The 25457-nt window shown below is 37.3% G+C and overlaps 1 protein-coding gene across 2 annotated transcripts in view; it reads right to left on the reverse strand.

Moving 5' to 3' along the window:
• Positions 1-1198: 1198 nt before the first annotated feature.
• LOC135692383 (protein MON2 homolog) overlaps positions 1199-25457 on the reverse strand; it is a 31937-nt gene continuing 7678 nt past the window's right edge. The window contains exons 10-29 of one of the 2 annotated variants that reach the window (XM_065210471.2): positions 25054-25338; positions 24057-24307; positions 23053-23134; positions 22022-22307; positions 21340-21525; positions 20718-20791; positions 20388-20475; positions 19763-19864; positions 18703-18813; positions 17998-18173; positions 17138-17300; positions 16070-16384; positions 14097-15191; positions 13599-13725; positions 13194-13260; positions 10188-10375; positions 9469-9585; positions 6685-6796; positions 5229-5320; positions 1199-3652 (exon numbers count right to left, since the gene is read on the reverse strand). In XM_065210471.2, the coding sequence (XP_065066543.2) occupies positions 3417-3652; positions 5229-5320; positions 6685-6796; positions 9469-9585; positions 10188-10375; positions 13194-13260; positions 13599-13725; positions 14097-15191; positions 16070-16384; positions 17138-17300; positions 17998-18173; positions 18703-18813; positions 19763-19864; positions 20388-20475; positions 20718-20791; positions 21340-21525; positions 22022-22307; positions 23053-23134; positions 24057-24307; positions 25054-25338 (4153 nt within the window). In that variant the 3' untranslated portion in view covers positions 1199-3416. The remainder of the gene's footprint in view (positions 3653-5228; positions 5321-6684; positions 6797-9468; positions 9586-10187; positions 10376-13193; positions 13261-13598; positions 13726-14096; positions 15192-16069; positions 16385-17137; positions 17301-17997; positions 18174-18702; positions 18814-19762; positions 19865-20387; positions 20476-20717; positions 20792-21339; positions 21526-22021; positions 22308-23052; positions 23135-24056; positions 24308-25053; positions 25339-25457) is intronic. The other variant, XM_065210472.2, reaches the window with a different exon arrangement.

The raw sequence follows: 25457 nt of genomic DNA on the forward strand, positions 1-25457 counted from the left end.
CTGTAGGGACACAATCGCATTGTAACTTGAATACGGCAAATTGCGACGTCGAAAGTTTAACCACAACAATGAGATGAAGATACAATTTCAAAGCTAATGAATGGTGGGAAACTGGAGACTAGTTGAACAAATGAATGGACAAAGGAGGGTAGATCTGATAGCGCCTGGGGTTGGTTTAGCGATAGGCAATATTTACTTTATTTGTTCCTTCTCTATTAGGCTCATTCTAACGTTTTAACTATTTGTACTTCGATAAGAACCGATACGATGTAAGCTTAGCATTCAGGAGCTACAGCCATTCATAGACCCAACAGTGGTGGCTCCAGGGGAGGGCTAGGGGGGGCTACAGCCCCTCCGTCGGAAGCATCTAGCCCCCCCATCGGAGGAAATTTTAGGTAATTGTCAGAGAAAATTTGAGAAAATAACGTACGAAAACTGCTTATTTTAGTCATTTTAGTCCCCCTGTCGGAAGCTCCAGCCCCTCTGTCGTGAGATTTCTGGCGCCACCTCTGAGACCCAATCATCAAACTCTAGAAACAGTCACGCTTTCTCTCATTTAACAAGAGGAAGTTCTAGTTTAGGTGAAAGTGCTTTGCATGAACCGTAAAAATAAACTTTATCTCTAAAATCTATAAATTTCGGGCATCATGCTTATTTATGACTATCGGGTCGAGCAGTATGGAAACTAGACAATTCCGTATGAGCCAGGGGGGGGGGGACTTTACCTACTTGCAGCTTACAGAGGTGCCTATATTTTGAAATGCTTCCAGCGTCTATGTTTAAAAGATCCATGGGGAGAACAAATAACACCAGACTTACCAAGTTAGCTCCATTCCCATTCCAGTGATTAGGAAAGTGCTTGTAAAGGCATAAAGCCACGTGTAAAAAAAGGAACAATGTTTGCCTGACAGACACGAGTCGATATTTGGGCATCTCATCCTGAAAAATGCTGTGTATTAATTGAATAAGACCATAAAGCATGTCAGGTGACCTTGAACTAAAATTTTAAGGGAAATTTACGGGGACAGGTTGAAATTTGAAAGGAATGTTCTTTCGTCTCCTCACTTGGTGCAATTCACATTGATTGGGGGTAACAACTTCATGCATGCAAGTCACTGTCCTTGACACCGAGTATGAGACAATATTCGAAGGTCCCTGTGGGGTTAGCCTGCGCCGCAGACCCTGGGTCTGGGGCAACCAATCCGAACCTCTCTCCATCTTTGCTGGATATGGCGGTAGCAAAAAAAGGGAATTGAATGATAAAAACACGTATACACCTCTGATTTCCAGGAGAAAATTGTTTGTCATACGCATTTATGGGCAGTAATTATGTACCCTCGAACTTACCGTCTCCCTCCTAAGTTCTCCAGCGGTTTGTTTTGCTAATATATTCCAAGGTTGTTGTAAAATAGTAAAAATATGTTTAAATGATTTATGGTATTTCTTTTTACAGGACAACCAAAAAAAGACAGGGATACACATTGAAAATGATATATACTGAAATAAAGACTTGCGGTTTGACGCAAATGTCGCATATGTACCTGGATACTCCGGAGACAAAGCCCTCCAGGTTACCTGATCGCATTTGTGTCAGTTTCCATTGACCTGTCTTGCGTAATCGCAATTTTCAGTGTGGTTTGAGTAAGGTAGACAAAGAATTTATACGGGAATTGCCAAGAGTTAAGCTAAGCAAATATCACTGCCAGTTGTGCAAAGGGTGCTTTATTTCTTCTGCTTGAGGTGAAGTCCAACTAATTTTGGGGCATGCACATTCACAAGAAAACTAAAAAGGTAGAAGGGAGGCACATGTTCCTACACCCGACGACAGTAATGATTATTAATTTATTCTAAACATTAAGCAATCCACACTTAGCAATTACAAAGACTGGACCCCACCAGATAAGTCCTCTAATTAAGGCAACGTCAAGAGGTGTGGTCTAGAGAATCCTGGGTACCAGAGCCACACAAATTTGATTTAAATTTGAGGATCCACTATTCTTTCTTCTCAACTAGACGCTCCTCCGCACCTCCGCTTCTCCGCTCCTCTCCTTTTTCCGCCCTAGAATTTATGAGGCTCTGGTAGCCATTGTGGGTCTAGAGTCATGAATTGATTGCCGGCCACACAATCAATTCAATTCAAATTTATTTCGTGACATTGGATTCTCGTCGTCGTATTGCTTTGTTCCTGTATACCTTTCACACAACCAATGTCGGCTTGGAGGTCAATGTCAATCAATTTAACTGCTCTATTAGTTAGATTTTAAAGATTTTTACTCAATGGCCTGAAAAAGGATGAACATTTCAGTTGACTCTGGTTTAGCTCAACTGAAAAGGGAGCAAATGGGATGGGGGCTTTGGAAGGAAACTACTTGCTAGACAAGTATAAAAAATCTGAGTCATTTTTGGCCCTTTAAGAGTATTTGTTAGTTTCTGTCTAGCGTCCGAAAAATGTATTAGGAAAATTTTATCAAAGGTAAGAGATTCTTTAAACTTTCGAAAGCTGCTTCAGAGGACTGGGCATAGGTCAGGGGATTGCACCCTACAGCCTGTTCTGTTGTTGTAACACCAATGCTTCAGGTAGCTTGAGAACTTTATTTGGGATATAAATGGGTTTCGCAAGATTTCTGCTTCAGATTGAGAAAGAATGGGGATTCGCAAAAAGATTGGTTTAAGACCAAACAACGTATACTGTTGCGCAATGACAGCACATTTGAATCCTTTTTATTTGAGTAAATTTCCACCAGTGCATCTAACCAAACGAAAATATCCGCATGGCTTTATTTTGCGATTATAACCTTATTCCGGGGTTTACTGTTGTTTTAATTTCGGATTCACGGCTTCGTTTGTCGATCAAAATGGTTTCGTAGATATTAAAGGTTTGGCATTAAAGTATTACAAAAAGCTTAATCTGATGACACCATTGTTTGAAAATAAATTGTTAAGATAAAAAGGGTAAGGAGGTATAGGAGAAAGGCTGCACGTGCGTTGAGATTGACAGAAAACACGTCAATCTATAATTCCCATAGATGCAATGGGAAGAGGAAACTTTGGTTCCTCTTCTCTCCTAAATTATCTTTTGACTTTTAAGAATCAGAAAGCAAAAAAAAACTATCTAAAGATATTAGCTTTAACAATATAAATATGTCTTCACTCGATAACCCGTTGAGCGCATCAGTTATTCGTGTGGTTGACTAGGACCCCCCTCCCCCTCTCCCCTAAATGCATAACAACGAGGCTTATATGGGCCTTCAGAACTACCTACTCTGGCAGGAGTCTTTAGGCCCAGGCCAATACGATAGAGCGCCTCTTTACGACAATAACTTGAAACCTGTATATATTAGGCCAATAATAAAACAATTTCCTATTACATGATTAATACGTTTACTCAGAGAAATTCTCGTTAAAATCTAATAACATTAATTGTAGGCTATATTTTCGCTATTATTCTGCTGAGATTCATTGGGTTGGGTACTATTCACTTGTGCATTACTGGATTCGTCTTGTTCTAGTACCTTGCGTGGAACTGCCAAAAGATCAGAAAATTCCTTCAGAGCGTCCTTTAAAGCATACCTCACGTCTGTAGAATTGCAGGTCACACAGTCGAGTAGAGTTGGGTATATTGCGATCACTTCCTCCCACATGCTTCTTTCAACTGTCAAGATTTGTAAGATGCTAATTAAAAATATGACAGGATAAGTGCATGTTTAATGGGATCTATAGTTTGCCTGTAATGGCATTCTGGGAATGGAGCTTTGTGCCCGGACAAGGATTTAGTTCGCTAGGGACACAGAATAGAAATTACAAAATGCTAGGGATGATAAAAACAATTACAAAAGAACAGGATAAGAATGACGCGCTTAAACGTAAGATTTGCGACATCAAGCTCTTGTCCTAGTAGTAACAATACAGTATAAATCTTTTTCTTTGACATTTTATTGATTAATTTCTGTACAAACGTCATTGCAATTTTAAAGTTTGAAATGTTACGTCAAAGATTAACGGCGGAAGGATATGGATCATATGGCTCGAAGTGGACAACACCCTACAACATCGCTTTGGAAATCTCTCTTTTAGTCATCACGTTTTCAAATATTTTCTAACTGCCCCAAACATAAACTGTCCTTTCCTGTTCGCAACCAAGTACAACAAAGACTTGCCCACAAGCATTTATAATATTTGCTTTTTTCCATTTCAGTGTTCGCTTAATGAATGGGAAACATACCCCTGACTATGTCAAACTGATACCTGATACAGCCATTCAATTTGAGTCCGCTTCATAATTTGTTTCACATGATGCAGAAGAAAATAGTTCTGTTCATTGTAACATTAGTTGCTGCAGAAATAGCCTATTCATCCAATACCACAACTGCTTCAAATCGCGACATATTTAATTTATCTGATATTGTATAACCTCCTTCATTTTTGGAAGGCCCACCCAATCACTCGTATGCTTTTGACTCGGCCAACCTTCGTAAAGCAAGGACGTGCCCACATGTGATTCTTGTTTATGTTTTGAAGATGTTTTCTGCAAAGGTCCCATATCAAAAGCATTAAACCTATGTCACCCTGACACAGCAAAGAAAAGCAGTAGATGAGTATTTCGCAGAATCATCTGACCCACAAAACGTGGAACTTTTATCCACTCTGACCTACAACTGAATCCTAGCATGGTGTTGTTATACTCCACGTATATCCAACGCCTTATACAGGAATTTGCAAGAGGAGTTATAATGACATCAAGTTTTAATTCGAGGCTAATCTTAAAAGGTAGGGGCTGGTTGACTACAAGGTTGGGGCCCAGGGCTCCGTGGAAATCTCATACTTTAACAAGGTGATAGCATCTATTATCTATTGTTGTTAAATCACTTTTCCCGTACCTGCTCTCTATAGTCCTTAAGGCTGAGCATTCCAACCCTATTGAGCTAAGGCAAGGGGAAACGGTTTTACTTTAAGGAAGTTAAGCCCTGTGGGAACGTTGGGGAGTCAAAGGGAATCAAATAGGGTTTATCCCTTTAGAACGGTATTTCAGGTTGCTCTTAGTGTCCTAATCCTTCTGGTTGCGAAGAGAATAACCTTCATCCTAACTTTGAAGCTATTTTCCATGACAAAATGACGACATTAAATGAAAAGCCTCGTCCATTACAGTATTTTCAGCTTAGACTGCCTTGGTTTCGCAGTTCAAAAAAACAAGAAGGAAGAGGAGTCAAAGAAACGAACGACTGGCATACTTGCATCCGGCATATTTTGATTGGCTCTCTTCAATGACGTCATCAACGTGCTAACTGCCTTGATAGCGAAAGACATTTCAGCCATTCTTGCCCTGAAAGCAAAATGCACCAAACATAAAAAACCAGTTGATCCAATCCACTTACGAGAGTTAATAAAGGAAATATGGAAATTTTGAGAGTTTTTAGGGGAGCAGCAGAAAAAATCTTTATGATATGTAGTTTTAAATCGAATGACAATTTTTAATCATCTTGAGTAAGAGACATAGTTTGACATTGTGATCTATGCCATATATCTAGCAATCCAAATTTTTCTGTTACTAATCAATTTTGCTATTAATCGAATTTATGTTGACTCTAGGCAACCCTGGTATGTATGAAATTTCCTGGCAACCCTGGTATGTACACTATTATCAGATTACCATCAGAATCCAAAACTCTAATACAATGTCTTTGAAGTTTATTGAGAATATTGTGGTGCAATAAGAGCAAGATTATACGTTGTAGTTCAACCAAAACTATTCTTAAACGTAGAAAAAAGATTTGTGTTCATATTGCCAATTTGACTTCAGGAGGTCCAAAGCAGACACGATTTTCTATTTCATTGTCATTAACAGGCCAGCCTCCTTTTCAACCATAGGCTTTTTTTGATAAAGCACAACTACCCAGCTTTCGCAAGAATAAAAAATTGGCCCTGAAATTATTAGTAACACTTTTCTCGCTGCTAACATAATGATACTTCGGCAGTAAACAGTCTACGTTATTCATTACATATTCTCAACATGTCAAAGTATACTGGGTAAGGTAACTACGTAAAAGTTCGTTATTTGATCAGAGATAGTGCCTTTTCGATTTCACAGTTTAATCACATAGAAACTGTAACTCATTTATCAGGGTCATTAAGATATAAACTACTGGATCAAGATCTTGACATTTCAAAGTCGAAATGACATTGGAACTTCTACACAAAAAATGTGTCCTTACAGGGGGCACCACACTTTTTGAACAGCGGACGAGTTTTTGTAGAGCAAAAGGATTGTTAGGGATTTTGGAGGGACTTTGCTCGAAAACAAAACGATTCTTGTTAAGGCATATGTGGTTTTCATGGAACGATATGTCTTTTCGGCGTCCCCATAAGAACGCACGGGCTGTGGTACCTTCAGACATCAAATTTGTTAGAACGTCGCTATGTTGTCTAAGTTTGCCTTTGGATTTATTTGGAAATTTCTAACCAGAAATTCGTCTGAAATTTGTGTCAAGCCCACTATACTACACCCTTGTGTCCACGCTAATAACAGGAGGGAAGTGTCTTAAGAACTTTTAGCAAATAAATTCAGCACTTCATTAGTTTCTTATTTTGAAGGTTATGAGAACACGCACATGTCAAGGTTCTCTACGAAAATAATAACTAAATGATTAGGGCATCTAAATTTAAATACTAGGGCTGGCTTCAACATACCTAGGAAGCGGGAACTGGCCTTGTAGTCGTTCATCTTCGGTAAATTTGGACAGTACATCTTTGCATCTTTGGACCAAGGAACAAAGGGCAAGTTTTGAAATTGAGCCAGAAGCTGGAGAAAAACATTTATTTCCTTTATAATGGGGCTACAACGCAAACCCTTCGAATATAACAGAGAATTGAATAAAAAAGTCTTCGAAAATACTTATTCTTGGCTATTTGCCATTGCGCAAGAGATTGAAGCACAATGGTTCCAAGTTAGAGTTAAATAAATAAAACATAAACATTTTATACCAAAAAAGAGAAGAATAGAATATGATATAAACAAGTTTCATTTTTTGCTTCTGTGAAAACTAAAAAATGATGAAAGAATAACTCTAAAAGAGAAATAATAGAAGAGAAAAACGGTTCTAAAGAAAAATCAATTTTGTTATAAACAACTTAATTCATCAAAAATTTATAAATTCCTTAAAACGTTTATGTTATGCCTTTTGAAAATACAGTAGACATTCTATATGAAGTACTGCAGATTTAGCCGAGCAGTGAACTCTTAATAAAAAAAATAAAAGTGTAAAATTCAAGAAACCCTACAACACGTATTAAGACAAATTTTTCTATAAACATGTGGGTTTGCTTTCCTTGAAACGGTTGCTGCCATTAACTTCCGTGTTCTTTCAGCGATCGAAATAGTTATCCAAGAGTAACAAAATTTGAAATTTGACCAGACGCTTGTTTTGGAGTTTCACCCCTTAATAACGCTTAAGCTATGAATCAGACATCAGTTTATTAAGAAATAACTTGCAGGATAAAAACTAGACGTTCTCGAAACGAAATGGCAGTAAACGGGGACAGAAAAACATACATAGACACTGTTCTGTGACACAGATCAGAATATTCAAATGAATAACAAAATATAAACCCCATGCTTGATATTTTAGATTATATTTCACAAGAAATTTCCCCCACACGAACCACAGACAGAACATTACCCATATTAAAAAGTAGAAAACATTTGAGTCCATAGCTACAACTAAGATATTATCGAATAGAAACACTTTTAAGCATTCGTTCTATAATGCTTGTTACACATTTTGATCAATTTCCCACAAAAATCCATACCGACTGTTTTGTGGCTATTTGAGTATGAAGAAACTTTTCAAATTCTAATTACCAAACAAACGTGGGTTTATGCAATGAAACATCAACAAAGCAGTGTCCGTTATATAAAGGTGTCCATTTTAGAAAAGGTGTCCGCTGTGAAAAGGTGTCCGTTGTAAATAGGTGTCCGTTGTAAAAGGTGTCCGTTGTAAAAAGGTGTCCGTTGTAAAAAAGTGTCCATTGTCTGCAGGTTTTATAAGTCTCTGATCGCAGGAAGGAGATTTAGGACAAAATTATTAGCCTGTTGTTTCGAGGTGTCCATTACTGGGAGGTGTCCGTTAGACGCGGTTTTAAGAAATAAAATACGTTGCAGTGACCCATCAAATTGACAGGAGTTCAGATACCGGATAAGTGACAAGCACTTCCTTTGTGACATCTAAAGTAGCGAAAGTCTAAACTGGTTGCGAAAGCCTAAACTGGTTTGAGGGTTAAGGGGTTAATCTGACAATGGTCACATGCAAGGATTCATTGTAGAGCGCTGGTACTAATTTAGAAGCATAAAGAAAGTCGTTCTGAGCTAGGATTGCATACGTTTAGGGGAGACAAACATGCGAGAGTACTTCGTCATATTTGCAGTCTGTCATCGGGAGTACTCGTTATTCGCTGCAAACTCAATGCTTATTGTGCAGTCTGTTTTGATTTTTCTAGATTCATGGGCCTTGCTGTCCCTAGCCTGATTTCCACTTCTTTCATTCCTAGCAGTGGGCTCGAACTTGTTGGTGTATGCCTTTTGAGGCGAGAGGCATTGGTGTTTTCCTCTCGGCCACAAGGGCGACGGTCAGGGTCTTCCCTATTCAATAGATGACTTGTTTTTTTCTAGCTCAAACTACAGCTGACGAAAGCAGCGACTGGATAGCAAATTTCCGGATACAATTCACGTTCACCGTTTTAATTCGTTTGGAAATTCATTGGAAGTGGCATAAAGAAACAGCTAGATTTATGATGAATGATTGAAGGGAATTGAGGTTCTTTTCGAATGAAAAAGAAGCTCCGTCTATAGAGATGAAGAAGAACAAAACAGTAAATTCATGAAGCAAAATTCAGGGAAATGAAACAGCACTTGTCAATCGTTTTTGTAGCTCTCTTATCTTTTTTTACTCCTCACCTAAGCAATTAACAAATACCAAAGCGGCTTTACTTATGTGTCAATCAACTATTGGCCAATGAATAAGCGTTTGATTGGTATCACGTGAGCATCGCAGCCCGCCTCAAAAAGAAAAAACTCAACGTTCATGTGATCAATTTTCTAATGTTTTTTGACTCTGCATGTCACCAGTGCGTTATAGTTTTGCACTTGGAAAGGTCGAGTACCTTTAATTTGGTTCCCGGCTATATCGTTTCTAGTAACGGGCATTAGCAATGAAAAACTGAGTATATCTTTCCTTTTAATAAAACAGTTTGCTAGAACAAACAAGAATATCATTGATATCTCTATTACGTTTTCATGATCACTTGCACCAGTTGATATCATAAAAAATAGGCCCCTTGCCGAACTTCTTTTCCAACTATAACCAACAGTGAAATGGCTCAAAATTGTAAACAGAAACACTCGTTTGGCATGAATCACACAAAAAACATTGTGCACCAGATTTTCAATCATAAACAACCCAATGACAAATAACTTACTGCTTTCTTCTTTTTGTGACACAAATGAGTACTGCAGCAGTGCCTGAAAACAAATCTTGGCGAAATCCTCTCGAACAGGAAAAACCAAGGAATCTCCTAGCAGAAAAGGAAAGAGAACTATTTTGCATTAATACACTGATAGAGATGACAAAGCGAATTCAAAATAAGAATGTCTTTCGAACAACGCCTTCAAGGACAAGGAGAGCAAATACCCAAAGCCTTTAAATAATCACCCCTTTGATAGCTATGCTCAAGAATAAGAACCTTTCTTGGCAACGTGCTCTTAAAAATCAACAATGTAATTTAATCAGGTAGCTTAGGTATGTTGACATCCATTGAAATATTTGGTTGGAAAATACCCTGTGATTAAACGATAAAGTAAGCAGCTTTAATGAGCCACCAAGTACATATCTTCTACGAACCCTAAATTAATTGCAATTTGAAACAAAGACGTCGAATAAATAAAACTCTTTGTCATTACAACATCACGCTTACGGTCGAGCACAGGGTTACGGTAAATTAACTCGGGTAAGAGTGCCGCACCCATGAAGTCTTCTATCAGCTGATTCTTATCAACAGAAAAGGCACAAATGCCGAGTCTTGTGGAAGGCCATTATTGTGGTTAATCCATACATTGCCATATTTCAGATTACTCTTACCGGTAAAGATAAAATGAAAGTGACATGATATGACATATGAAAGCAAAATAGAAAGCTTACCGTCGAAGCTTCCTGATGCAGCAGAATGTATGGAACCGCGGTTAAGCAATTTCATTAATCTGTCGATAAATTCCTTTGGAAGTGAGTTAGCATGCGCGAGGATCTCATCGCGAATAAGCGTCACCACAGTTATATCAAGCTGCTCATCGGCTTTATGTTGGTCAAAAGTATGACCCTCTGGTGGTGGGCTGAAAGAAATCGTATAAGCAGATTGAGAAATACTCTTGCTATCATATAGCAAAGTGAAAGTTCATAATTAACATGAATGATGATATCAAACGCCTTGAAAGACATTCTGAGTGCAGGTTCTTCCTCCCCAACATGACAGATGTGCATAATTGGCTTAAATTGTGATGATATTCTGGAAGAAATTTTCGTTGCAGTTCGATTAACAATAATAATAAATAATAATAATAATAGAATTATTTATACAGGTTTAATCCTTTTTAATATCAAAAACACTGTTATCAACAAGGTTCCTGCTTTAAATAAAAGTATTTACATTGTTAAACATGGAAGTAATTGCAAGTGATCGTGAAAATGTGCGACAAAGTTGAACATTTTGTGGAAATCGTTTATAAAGGTCCCTGATGTGGACTGGTTGTTTAAGACATGTTCTTTCAAGTGATGTTTGAACTGAACTATCGATTCTTGACCATCTCGGCCTAGATACAACATTGTGTCAAAAACAGTAAGAATAAAAAATTACCGTCTAAAAAACCATCTATAAACAGATTAAGGAATCTGCTGGTTGCTGCAAATGAGACCGTTTAATTTCGATAAAAAAAAGGCTTAAAGGAAAAACACCTAACAAATAAAGTAAAACTTTTGTCTTAATAGCTGTGGATGATTTGCTCACAACCTTAATATCTTTAAACAGTTCTGAAACAATCCTGTATTTCAATAGAGTTGTCAAGTGATTACGTCACAAAAATCTATTTTTCCCATAACCTGAAAGAGCATCATGAAATAACTCTAAATCTGCAAAATCAGTTAAAGGTATTACGAATTGACCAGATGAGCACAAGCTCTGGCCCCATCAAACCTCTGTAATTTGGTCTCAGTTCACAACTTTATGAACTGTGCCAAAATAACAGTAATCCGTTAGCAAACTTCAAATATTCTATTGGCCTTAGCTCATCCGATTTTTGACAAATTTAACTGATTTTGCATAAATGGGAGTATTTTATGGTGTTCTTTAATATTATGTGAAAAAATTCGAAAATTCTAAAAATAGTTTTTTGTGACGTCACACTTGAGAACTCTATAAAAGGGGTCGCGAACAAAAGGAAAAGGCTCCGTTTAGAGTAAATTTTATTTCAAAATCCATATTCAAGATAATGGGGTTCAATGGGTCTCTTCAAAACAAGACAAGGCAATATTCAAGACAATGGGGTGCGATCATCTTCTCTGTTTCTCGTCAACAACTTACCAAGTAAAATGAAAAGAAACATAACAATGCTTCGAATCGCCCCAAATTTATGTTAATCACAAAATATTCTCTGTAGCACTAAACTGCATTCAATTGCAATATTTATAATCGCGAAAAATCTCAGTTTCCGACTGGAAAATAAAACTAGTGCTATGAATCTTCGAGCTTCGTTGACCAGATTTTTTAAAATGGGTATAAGGCATCACATAACGGCTTTCATACATGGCTTGGTGTCACTTAGTAAACCCCCCTGACACAAAAAAAGCATTAACGCCTTCCTAGAAATAACAGCAGACAATAGAAAAGGAAATGGCAATTTGATGCATCTACAGCAAATCAAATAGAAGTTTTCATGATTAATCTTGTGTTAAATCTTGAGACAGACAATGAGGTGACAAGAGCTTTGATCGAACAGAACATGCTTTATGTATCAACCGATAGACTAATAAATTTTTAGCAAAGCCAATGTGATAATACCTGCTTTAGCAATACTGAATTTTGACCTGGGATCTTTGATCGGAAAAATTGATGTGAATCGATTCAGGCACAGTTGACAGACAGATAAGTGACTGCTTATTCTGTTGCAAGATGTGGTTTCAAAAGAACCGAAGAATGAATTGCACCAACTGCGGGAGCACCTCTGGGGCAAAGAGTAAAGCAATCTTGAGGTATATTTAGCCCCCACCCTTGTGGTTTGGAATTTCTTAAACTTTGGCTACAGGGGAAAATTTGATGTACTGCTTGAGAAGCTCTTAGTGAAATATTACGGAACGACAACCTGAAAAACTGCTGTTCAGCGGGTTAATGGAACAAGGTACGGGGTAAAAGGAACCCAAGGTGGACGTTGTAGTACTCTGCGATGTTAGTAACTTGGGACTTCATTGGTTGCGCTAGTGCATAATCTCTGAGCGAAATGGTTTGGATAAGCCATGTGGAAAGCTTGTAAAAAGTATCTAAAAAGGGTGGCAAAGTGGGAGCACAGGCAGGATCTCTTGGAATCTCTGAGGATCTCTGGGACAACTGGAGGATCACTGAGTGAAATAACAAGGAGCAGAAAAACCCGTGATTTTTTTTCTAGACAATAAAGGAGGTAATTAGGGGAGAGGGACGAATTGAACCCCTTACCTATAGAATAATAATAATAATAATAATCAAATAATAATAAAAATTATCCAAATCATTCCAGTCTCGGAAATTTCTCAGATGATCACAGATTTTCTCAGATTATCATTTTCAGCGATCAGGTTGAAAACTAGAACTTAAGTAGCAGTTTATTTATCAATAAATGTAATGTTCTCATGGTAGTCGTAGCAATTTGCTCCCTGGGATATCGTTCCCGTAATATCGTTACGGCAGTAGAGCTTAGTAGTTTATTATTGGCTGTGTATCTTGTATAAAAGCGGAGCTCAGAAAACGGCAGACCGGCATTCTGGCTATCTATTGATTGTTAAAACAAATTTCGAGGCAGGTTTTTATAAGCAACAAGCAGTGAATTCAGTAGCCCTAAAAAAGCCTTTAACTATAAACTGATAGAGAAGAAGTAACTGAAATGAGTGAATGAGCATCTGTGTTACCTGTTTGAAAACAAAAAGTCTTCTAAAGCATCAGCAAGATTCTTCCATAACGAGGAATCATTCCTTTCTGTGAGGAAAAGGAAAAAATAACCGTTACAATTATGGTGCTCAAGTGGATTGAAGTAGTTCTGATGTAGTACAATGAAAGTATGATAACAGAATCGCGATATACAACGATCGTATAAAGAAGCATATGAAATTTTGGCATTAAAAATAATAAATGAACAGGAGCAGTATAGGCAACCAGGTAGGTGTGTATCAAATTTATTAAAGGTGCTTGATTGTAACGTAATTTAAAATAGCTAATTTGATTGCAACTTTGATTAAGAACTACTAGCAAAAGTTGCCATTTGGGAACCATTTAATATTCCCAGCGCCTGCCATTATAATGAAGCTATTCCAAACCTTTATTATCAGACTGTAAATGTACAGGTAATCCAAGTCGAATCATTTTCATGAAAGATTCAACAGCAAGGTTCCACGTGGACTGTGAAGGGCATGCGTACTTCAGCTTCAAAGGCAGACGGACAACCTGGGAAGGAAATAAGTCATATCAAGAAATGGCCTGTGGAGAAGGGATTGCTTAAATATGTTGAGAGGGCATTAAATTTGGTTTTCGTTTCTTGCTCACTGATATCAGAAGGTCAACTTGAGGTATCTCCAGTTTTTTGAAATATGTTCTAAGATAAATCGGAAGAGACCTGTTTCGTGTTTGTTTTATCGTATAGGTGTAGATGGTCGTAGATTAATCTGCTTCACCTTAAAATTTCAAAATGTGATTTAGTGACACGATTGTAAACACCTTCATCAGAATAAGTCAAATTCAAACAGGAAATGAGCAAAATGTAACTAAAACGCCTGCGTTGGGGCAGGGAAAGAAACCTCTTACAAACAAACACCTACCTTGATAAACTCTTCAAGTACCCTCGCTTCGATTACCGCCTCTTCCTTATGTGAAACTTCATAAAGATCGACAATTATCCTCAAACTCTCCTCCGAGAACGGAACATAGTTCATCACAGACCAACCACCCTGTTTGTTTTTCAATGACCTATTGTCTTTAACATTCCGGATTGGAATCGGCTCCGGTTCAATTTTCGGCGGACAACAACTGTACTCAACGAAAGCTAGCAATGTTTCAAACAATACCGGATACATCGATTTGCTACTGCTTTCTAGAATTGATTTGTTATCAAATTGAGGGACAGGCTCTCTAAGAGCATTCAATGAAAAAATAACTATTTGTTGAAGCGAAGACAGGCAGTTCTCATTAAAAGATGGCACTAAAAATGGCGAAGATGACGTATGGATAGGAATAGCGACAGCACGACGAACAACTTCACATAACCGCTGTACATCGCCCATGCCAAAACGCTTATAAATGCGCCCAAGCAGCGACGGGAAAACGCACAGAAGCGCAGTGAGATAGTCTTGTTTTGGATATCTTGTCTCTGTAATGATATTCCCTGACTCGTCTTTTGTCTTATATACAATATGTCCAGCCGACATTGATATGTGGCCTATACTCAGCCAGACTCGCCAAGCTTGAATCCAGAGATCCTGATCCTCGTCATCCGTATCTAGAAAACGCAGTGTTTTGATTTTAAGAGTGGAAAGAATCGATTTTTTAGGGTTTGTTTGTTTTTGTTGTTTTTCCTCTGCCTGTTCCTGTTCATGGGCAATATCCTGAAAACTTTTCAAGCTGTTTAATGCTACTTCGTTGTTCCTACTAAGAGCTCCTGCCTCGATCATTTCAAGAAGCAAGGCCCACGCACGCGGATACTCGTCCAACTGCTTTAACATCTTTTTACGCGTGCTGAATACTCTAGACACGCCAGCGAGAGTAAGAACCCGCGTTTCAGCCCACTGTTTTTCTGCAGTATCCCGCGAGTGATGAATGAGTATGTTACCCGGTTTCGAGGCAGCATCACTAGGAGGCGGAACGTCAGCAGCGGTGGACGACATAGTCTTGACTTTTTCCAATAAAGGAAACAGTACCTAAAAGGAGACAGATATTAAAGGAATAAGTTTTAAAAATCTATTCTGGATTTCGCCAATAACAGATTAAGCTTAACACTAACATGGAATTATTGTACCAGACAACTACAGTCTACATCGCTGTCTCGTGAGTGGTGCTCCAACGTTGATCAAGGTAGTTTGGAATATTTATGTATTTAACTTAAAACTTTACTCAGTTGAAAATAAATTGAAACAATAATAATTTGGGATGATTTAGCAAAAGATATCAACACAATGTTTGACTCTAGAGGGAGTAAAGTGGTTTAGATAGCTACAGCATGGGGTTTCGGTGGGAACAAGGAACATTAAGCTAAATCTGCTACCATAAGGCCTTTCCATGTAAAACACATCTCAAAAGTGTAAATTTGGAGCGATTAACTAAAATGACGTAAATGAAAACAAGCGAAAAATAATTAAAAATCGTACACATCAAGGCTAAAAATGGCAGGCACAGATTTGCGAAAAAACATCAATTTTCAGAATAGACTAATTTGTTTTCGAGGAGGTAATTACAAATATACTGCAAAAGAGTTGATAAGTCGCAATCAACATGGATGGAGCTCCTCATTGAGTGAACTGGCCAACTACCTGACTGTTGTTGTGGAGAGATGGGTGGGATTCATTATCATGAGATCAAGATTAGGCTTACAAAGTCTCGTCTCCTCTGGGGTAGATAGCCTGACATTGGAGTGGTCCACTTAGCAAGATGCGAGGGAGCATGTTCAATTCTGAAATTTACTCAAATGGTACGAGCATGCAATTCAACATTTTCAGAACGCCAATGCACAAAAAACGATGATTACATAACTACAGAAGCTTCTGTACGCGCGAGGAGTATCCGCTGCAGACATACTAACCTTCCATAACACCGAGTACCACGTTCTATTTTCAAGTAATCCACCGTGCGCGCTTATCGTTGAAAATAAAGTTTGTCCCGCGCTTTTGCGCACAGCTGGTCGCGGGTCGACGCATAAATCTCCCAATTTGCTAAACAGACACATCCATAGCGAATCAAACGGCGTTGTCGTCTTGTCAAGTAGACTTGGTATTAAACTTGCTAATATTCCCTTTTCATCATCAGATGCATCAGACTCGTTGTGTTGTTTATAAGCATTGGCTAAATCCAGTTTCAACGCCGTGCGGTTTTGGTAGAAGAAATCTGATAAATTCCACTAAAAAAGAAATAAAGTAAAAAAAGAGATATAGTGAAGGTAATTGTTATATACCAATGCCAAACTCTCAATAGGAATCAATATACAGTACCAAAGTGATGGCATCACCAAAATCTTTCTTTAAGAATTTTGTCAATTTTGAACATAAGTCCCTAAAGACCATTATGAAGTACCTCTAAATGTGCAAAATTAGTTGCATGTGTTGCAAATTTGCTGAGATATGGCCATACAGGCACAGGCTTTTCCCCCATCAAACCTCTATAATTCGGTCTTGGTTCATAACTCTATAAACCAAGCCAGAACAGCAGTGATCCGTTGGCAAACATGAAAAATTCAATAACCATATCTCGCCAAATTTCAAACATATCTAGCTGATTTTGCAGGTTGCAAGGTATTTTATGCCGTTCTTTTAGATTATGTGGTCAAATCAAAGAAATTCCAAAAAATAGAATCTTGATGACATCACACTTTGGTACTCTATTATCAGTTACTGAAATGACAGATAAATGACGACTTATAGTCCTGAATATGACTTTGAAGAAAACAATAATTAATCTATTCATGCCTTAAGTGAAAACGGTCACTCCTCTAGCTGTTGATGTTTTCTAGCGTACATCAGATGAAATATACAATTTAATATAAACTAAATCAGTACAAACATATTACATTGACGACTTTTTCAACGCTCTCAAACAATATTATTCTTAAATATTAAGGCAAAAATATTTATAGACAATAATTTAATACCCATACCAGTAATCCAACTGCAGTTAAACTGATGTTAATCTCCTGTGGTTGGAGGCCAAACTGCCCAACAACATCGATCAAAATTTGTAAACACCAACAAGGCATTATGGGTAAATAGTCCGTCACAACAAGTTGCAAACTCTGGAATCCTTGTCTAATTATCGTCTCACTGAAATAAAGTCAAATTATCATAGAACGATCCTGCAACAAGCCATAAAATGGAAAGATCGTTTTGGCAGAATGAACAGACAAAATATTCGATGCATTACCTAGCGAGAAAAATTACTTTCTATGTAATCAAGTAGCGAAACTTGGGATAAACCGTGAGAGCAAGATTCCAGGCCTGTATTTGCACATTGTGTGGTATTGCAAAGGGCTAAGAAGGTTATTTCGCACATAAAGTAACAGCATTTCATAATGAAATGTTTAACTCATTTGTCCAAGGAATGCCACATTGCTTCTTTAACGGAAAAAGGATTCGATTCTATGGGGAAAATATGGAACAGCCCTCTAAGGGACATAAGAACAATACCATCTCCGCGAACCTCTATGTTTTCTAGGCACAGATAGAGCTATACCTCACGTTTCCTGGGAGGACATAAATTTTGTCTACACGATAATTTTTGTCTCCAAGCAAACATAACATCTTAGAAAAACGGGATCTCAGTCTGGCAAGAGAAATAAATTGGGTATAGCAAGACTTACGAAAGCAGCATCACCTAGTACACAGGGGCAGGTCTTACTTCGTCAGCTTTCATCATCGTCCGGTTAAGAAAGAGTTAAATGATGCCACTTTTGGGAATCAGCTTTACCTGGTCTCAAATTATGTCATCCTTCTAAGCAAATAGAAAGAAGTAAACACTTACTTCTGTTGGTTTGTAGCGAGCCCAATGATGTGAAGCATCAAAGGCCATGCTGGACCAAGGTTTGGCGCACTGTCATGCAGTAACTGTAAAACACACTCGTATTGCTGCTGCCTAACATCTGTGTATGAGATATTTGCCATCTCTTGTAGCGGGTGCAATATCAACTGTTGAAGGGCCTTTACAAGATGTAGAAGACAAAAGTTATAAAGAATCTCTTAATTAATTCTCAATTCTAAATTTCTGGAATTGGGCTTCAACATTTCCTTTAAATTCTCCAAAACTCACTACCCTTTCCCCTTTCTCCGTTACCTTGCTTTTTCTGTTTTTGATCTGACAGGAAGGTCTTCACTGTTGCAAAGAAGAGACTTGCTGTATTGTCTAAATATAATGTGCTCAATTCTTCGTACACAAAAAAGCCTTTAAAGGTTTTAACATTTTTCTATACATTGCCTTAGCAGCAAAACATAAAAAATAACCCAAAAAATTTCTGTAGCGACAGAAATGCAAATTCCTCATTCGGTAACAAGCATTACTTCTTTTATTACATGAAAAACAAAAATGTTGAAAACTCCGAAATCTAGAAGCTGGTTTTGAAAAATCAAAACATTTTACAATGCTAAAAGCTTTTTCATCTGTCACTTCTCAGAGTATAAAACGTCACAAAAAATGTTAAAAACAAGATTGAAAATATAGAGGCATGCGTACCAGGTCTCCATTGATTGGCATTTCAAAATCGAACGTCATTGCAGATCTGACCAATCCAGTCAGGGCATCTGCACCCCATTCGCGTAATCTACTATGCGTGTGTTGAGATACCTACATAAAGTAAATATTATTTCAGCTGCAAAATGGTAACGAATGGCAAAAAAGGCTTAAATGATCGCTCCATTATAAGACAGTACAGGGAAAACCGCACCAAAAGATACTAGTATGTTTATGATTCCTCTGCGGAGCCTTCTTGTCATTTCAAGCAACTTTAATTACCATTTTGAGAACGTAAAATCACGACGTGTTGAGAAATCATCGTCTGATAAGCCATGGGCGATTTTTTCCTTGTGGTACCTCGTTTACGTGATATCAACGACGAAGAATCTTACTGTTCTACTTCAAAATAAAGAACATCTCTATAACGATTTCCTAAATTTTCTTTGCTAAGGTGAAAATGTTATCTCCATACTACGTACAAATTGCTACTTCAGATATCTCTCTTAAACGTACATATCCATACAGCGGACAAATCCCCACTGCGTACAAACTCCAACTGCGGACACTTCCCTACAGTGGACAAGTCCTTATAGCAGACATCACACTACAGCGGACAGTATTCCTGAACCAACATATATCCAATACATGCAAGTTTTATTGTAATTATGAACGGGTGTGATGACAAAACAAATTCATTATGAATCTATTCAGATAACGCTAAACAATATGATGGCATTAAATGATGCTAAATATCCAAATTTATGATTTATTTTTTTTATGTCTCTTGTTTATCTGTAGGAAATTTTAAAAAATGAAATGGCTACACATAAACAATAAATTTGCAGCGTTGCGCTCTTCTTAGAGAAATAGAGTTTGATTATTTTGTGATTATTTGACTGCAAAAGACAACATGATGACAAGCACCATCATAATAGTTCAAGAATATTCACCTCAAATAGAAAAGTAATAAATTATGGTAAACATGCATATTGATGATATATGACTTATAATGGCTGCATAAATCTCATAATTACCAACTTTATACTTCTAGAACATTTACCTCAAGCAAATGGGCAGTAAGAGGCTTCCAAAGGACTTTTAATCGAGACATATTAACCATTTGCGTTTCTTGCAACTTTGCCACTGGAAACAAGCAGGGGTCCTGAAAGAATCGTTGCATTAATCAGCTAACATGAAATTTAAAGCCTCCAAATGTAACCAATTTACTGGCGCTGGTTACTTTAACAACTTACTCTCTTGAGGGACCTCTGTGTCTTCTTAATATCTTAAAGATACATAAGGAAAACACTCTGATTGACTTCCCTATTTTTCCTTGCAATTATCATCAAAAAAGCTTTTCAAAGATTATCTTAAACCAATAATGGTGCCCAAAATATTGCCACAATGTGAAGACAATTTGAAAATAAGATAATGTAAAAGTTTATACGTGACTTTCAGTATGTGTAACGCAAAAATATAACAATGCATATATGTGATATTAATTACGTTTAGTCCTAAATTTTTTGAAAAGTTTCATTCCTTTTTGCACATACAACTAATACGTAATCATGGGGTCTTTTGCGTGCCATTTTGCAATGTTCTCAATTCCATTGTCCTTTTGTTTTATGTCCCTGTAGCTCAGCGGGGAAAGTTATAATACGCGCTAAAACTAAAAGTGGGCCTACCTTGTTATTAGATGCATGTTCCATTTCTTCAGACGACAGACGACACAATGCGTTGACCAAATGGTGGAGTGCAACATCATCCAGAAATCTTGAATAAAAGATAACACGGTGCTTACAAAGGCAAGATTCCTTTAGGAAAATAGACAATAAACTTGATGGTGAATTTTAGCCAGAGTCTTCAGCAGTTAAAACACGGTTTGTGAAATTCTCTTACAGGGTCAAGCTCAAAGTCAGCCAATTTCTCTACAAACCTGCCCTAACAGCACCCTTAACAAAAACTTGTTATGCAAATTAACAAATTAAAGATAGAATTAAAAAACAGTTACTTACTTTGTACTTTCGAATAATCTTGATAACATAGCAGATAAAACTGGTAGTTCTGACATCAATGATTGTGACATAACCTAAAATGAATCACTGTCATTTTTCAAAAAACTTTTCATGATGCTGTTACAAAATGAATTACGAATACTGTCAGTTTGTGTTACGTTGTGACGTATTTCAAAACGAAACTGTAAAGGCTGATACCTGAAGAGAAGTTCGAAAAATTTTCTACATAAATAGGCAATCCGGCATTATGAATACCAAGTTAAAGATGAGGACTAGCACGAGATTTCTTCATTGAAGATAACATGGGACATTTTCATAAGAAACCGTTAAACATTGGAACGTGTCAATCAAACTACGTTTATATAGAGCTCTAGCAACTGGGACATTTAATATGGACAATTCTCATTATAGAATCACATTGACTTCAGTTATAGTCACGATTAATGTTGTTTTAAAAATTTTGAATATATTTTGAATACTACTGCGAACAGAAGAAAGCCTTGCATGCTTGTTGCTACATTTTACCTGCCGATAAATTGAGTCCATGACAGTCTGCGAATTTAACAACAAATTTGTTCGCTAGGACATATCACAATACATTTGGCAAAGGATCAGAACATACCAGTGATGGAAGATCATTGGCTTGGATCCCTTTTAGTGAGCCACTTGCCGAAAATTTCAAGCCAAGAATCACAGTGAGATGCTGCAGGGTTTGAAGCACCATGTACCATGATGTGCCAAGTACGTCACCATGACAATGAGCAAGGCTCAAAATAGCACGCATGCACTGAATGTTCTTTGCAGTCAGCTAGGAAGTAAAACAGTAATTGGTTATAATGATTGGTTATTGCAGACATGCGCAAAGAACATCAAAAGCGGAGAAAGCTGGTAGTTTTAATCGGAAAGGGGGTAGTTTTAATCGGAAAGGGGATGTATAATAACCATTTTAAGAATAATCTTAATATATCACACAACAAGATGCTTGCATAAAAAATGTACAAGAGAAATAACAAGATTAAATGTTAATTAAAGCAATTAAACTGCAAAAGATCTAGGTTTGCACCCAAGGCTATTGTACTATGGAATTTTATAAGAAATTTCATTTCCCATACCAAAAAACCCTTTCTTTGCTCAATCGCTAAACTCAGGGCTGTGCAACTTTTCCAGTGTAACTGAAAAAATCTTTCTACTTTACTGAAGGTCTTCCAAAACTATCAACTTTAAAAAACGTTGATGGCGCATATGAAAGCCCGAGAAGAAACATTTGTTGAATAATTCCAAAAACTAGCATCTTTAAGAATCACCTCTCTGTTTCCATTTGCAGAAACTCCAATCCCTGAACTGGTCGAGTGGTTAGATAGTGTTTGTGATGAGGTCGAGCTCGACATAGCTGCATGCGACGAATGCTGGTTGGAGCCAGCATCTAATTTCGATGACGACATCACACTCATTAGGTAACTCGCAGGTATGGCTGATTTGCAGAGACAAGAGACAAAAGAATCTCTGGTTGATGTGAAACTTAACTGACCACTGACACTGGCGTATGTTTGAATAGCTTTGAGAATATTCTCTGTGATAGTTTCATCAATGCTGAAAAGTAATCAGTCAATCTTAAGAATGAATACAGAACGAAAGAAATATTGCATTGAAAGTATGGTACAGTAGTAGAGCTAAAGGGGCTTAAGAAAACTTTCAATCAAAAATTGACCAATCAGTGGGTGTGATTCCAAGAAAGCTGAATGACTTAACAAAACGTAGTGTTTTTGAATTTCTGTCGCTTCAACAATAATACCTCCATTTTTCGGTTTGGTTGCATTTATTGTCATAAAAGTACCTCGGAGCATATTACAGATTGAGGGGGCTATAACATTTAAGGGGGGCCTAAACGTTGCGAGGGGGCTAATCATGCTTGAAACCAAGCGCAAGGTGATTTTCTGTATTCACCCTGCTTCTGCGGTCCCTGATTGCAAGTAATGTTTCGATCTTTTGCCGTTTAGCTTCTTCTTTGTAATTTGAAGTTTTGATTTCAGTCTCAATGATAATCTATCACTTAAAACATTTTTATTTATCATTATATACATTAGTCAACGGCTCAGTTTGATTATCACTAAGCCTCAAAATAATTGGATATCTCTTTTTCTGTTCATTCAAATTTAATCCATTCATTCCGAAAACATTTCAGAAAAACTACTTTGAACATGCGCGCAAATTGGTATTCAACAATAGATAAATTATGCATTTCCCTTCCCTCTAATTTCACTGCATCCTTAAAAACTTAATCAATAAAAGTATTTTCGCTGCTAAAGAAAATTATGTTAAAATTCATACTCAATACCTTGCCTCTAGTAGCAACTGCAACGTCGACTGAAGACTATCCCAAGAAGATTTTACCATCTCTTTCCACACAATGTTTTCTTCTGCAGAAAAACAACAACTATGTATAAGCGAAGAAAACTCGTTTGAAAATCAGAAATAAAGAAACAACGGAGAATAAAATTGTGAATACTCAAAACTAGAAAAACTTTACCTCGATACAAAAGCAACTGAATATTGAAGCAACTTATATGGCATTTTTGTAAAGAAATAGACTTCTCGTTATGCAACTGGCCAATTAAAAAACTTTAAGGTTTCTTCATAAAATGGTGATTTCATTTTAATGAAACTAAAAATGTGTCCCAGGTTGGAAGCAAAAGTCATTAGAGAGTAACAAAATTAACTGCAAATTGTTACTTTTTGCTTCATGCTCCTCAAGGTCGGTAGAAAGGAAAAACTTTGAAACAAGATAGACGGAAACTACGTAATTGTCATCGATTTGTTGTGTTTCAGAGAAAAGCTTTTTTGTCAAGACTCTCTGTCATGGGTTTAAAGGGGAAATTGTTTTCCAGTCTTATCTTGGCAGTTTCAATTCATAGATCATTGAAATATTGAGGGGATTGGACAGAAATTAAAATCTGATTTCCCAATGAAGAAAATACTCAAAATTTGATAAAATCTGTTTTGATTCAAATTTTACCGCTTGATTTTTGTTCAATATGATGTGGTAACTCTCAAATTAGAAAGAGGATACTGAAAAGAGGATCTACGAGTTAACACAAGATGAACCAATAAGCTAGCTGTTCTGATTCTTGCTGGCCAATAATTGGTTATTTTAAGAAACGGATACATGATACCATGAACGGGGTGATCTCATGTGGAAATCTAGTCACGTGTTAGTGGAAATACCACAGGGGGTCAAATAGAAGGTTATCGCCTGTGAATGACTATTGACCCTAACACAATGCTTTCAAGTACGCATGTAAAGTTTTCTGGTTTCAATAATCTGGTGAGAATGAAACAAACCATCATTTGACTGGATAGAAACGTCATCCCTGTCTTTCATAGCTTCAGATCCCACTCCAGTCTTATCTTTGCTGTCGGGACCAGGGTCTTTACAAGATTCAATGAAACTTTTGCTGGGTCGTTTGTTGCCAGACGAATGGACTAACACATCAATCGCCCGCGCTATTTCAAGTGCACACGCGACAGATATTGACATGGCGTAGGTCTCCGAAACAGCAGCTATATCTCCTTTGAAATCGAGTTGTTCCAAGCTGAGAACAAGAAAGTGAACTGAGGTGAAGCAGCTATAAATACACCGTATATATGTGCAAAATATCGATTAAGGTGTCTCAAGATATGTCACATGGCCTGACTAACGATATGTTTATAAATATAACTGAATTTTTGACAAAATGTGTTTTCAAATTTATGCAATATTAGATAAATGTTGGCATTAATTTAAAATTCAAAGTAATACAATATTTCACTTCGATTATGGTTTATAAGCCGCCCTTGTTTATAAGCCGCACATGGTTATAAGCTGCAACAACAAAACCCTGCAGAGATACTTGGTTTAAAAAGACAGACCAAATAATGATAAAAACCTGATTATGTACTTTAACCAAAAAATGGACAGGTAAGCTTGGCAGGATCCGGGTAAGACTTCGCTTGAGCCACCCTCGTTTATAAGCCACCCTCGTTTAAAAGCCCCCTCAGTTATAAATCGCAGCAAAACGTGCCAGAAAATAACTATAAGCTGCGGGTTATATTCAAATAAATACGGTATAAAAATCAGCAATTTTAAATGATACCAGAACGTTCATCTTAATACACCCGATCACTATTTAAAAAACTGTCCCTCAACAGGAGTTACGACAAGAACCAACAAAAACATGTGTGAAAAACGCCCTTGATATGCCAGGACTAACTGCAATGTCATATGGCTCAAGATCAATTATCGTACAAACAGAATTGACACTGCACCGTACACGAATTCGTAACATAAGCGTTGACTTACTACACAGGTTTAGAAATTCCCGATGGAGGAATACTGCCAATTGGGATCCAGACTCCTTTGTAAGAGAAGCCAGGTTGCTGCGTCATCTTGTCTGATGTGTTAGAAGAAGAATGAAATGCTGTATTTTGATTGGTTGATGACTGCTGGGTAGACATCAGCGAGCTGGCTGTGAGATTTGCTGCCTCTTTGCTGAACATTGATTGAATGAAGATTTCCAAAGCGAGACAGATTTCGTGGAAAACTTTAGTAGAATGTTCTTGTAAGTCGTAAAATTGACAAAAGGATCTAGAAATTCGAAGTGAAGAAAGCTAGATTCTTTACAGACAACAGGATTTCGAAGATAATTAATAGAGACTGCGGGAAAATAACCGACTTATAAAATAACGACCCGATAGCTCAGCGGC

This window comes from Rhopilema esculentum, chromosome 3 (assembly GCF_057945365.1).
Source record: "Rhopilema esculentum isolate cy_ngs chromosome 3, ASM5794536v1, whole genome shotgun sequence".
NCBI classification, from domain to species: Eukaryota; Metazoa; Cnidaria; class Scyphozoa; order Rhizostomeae; family Rhizostomatidae; genus Rhopilema; species Rhopilema esculentum.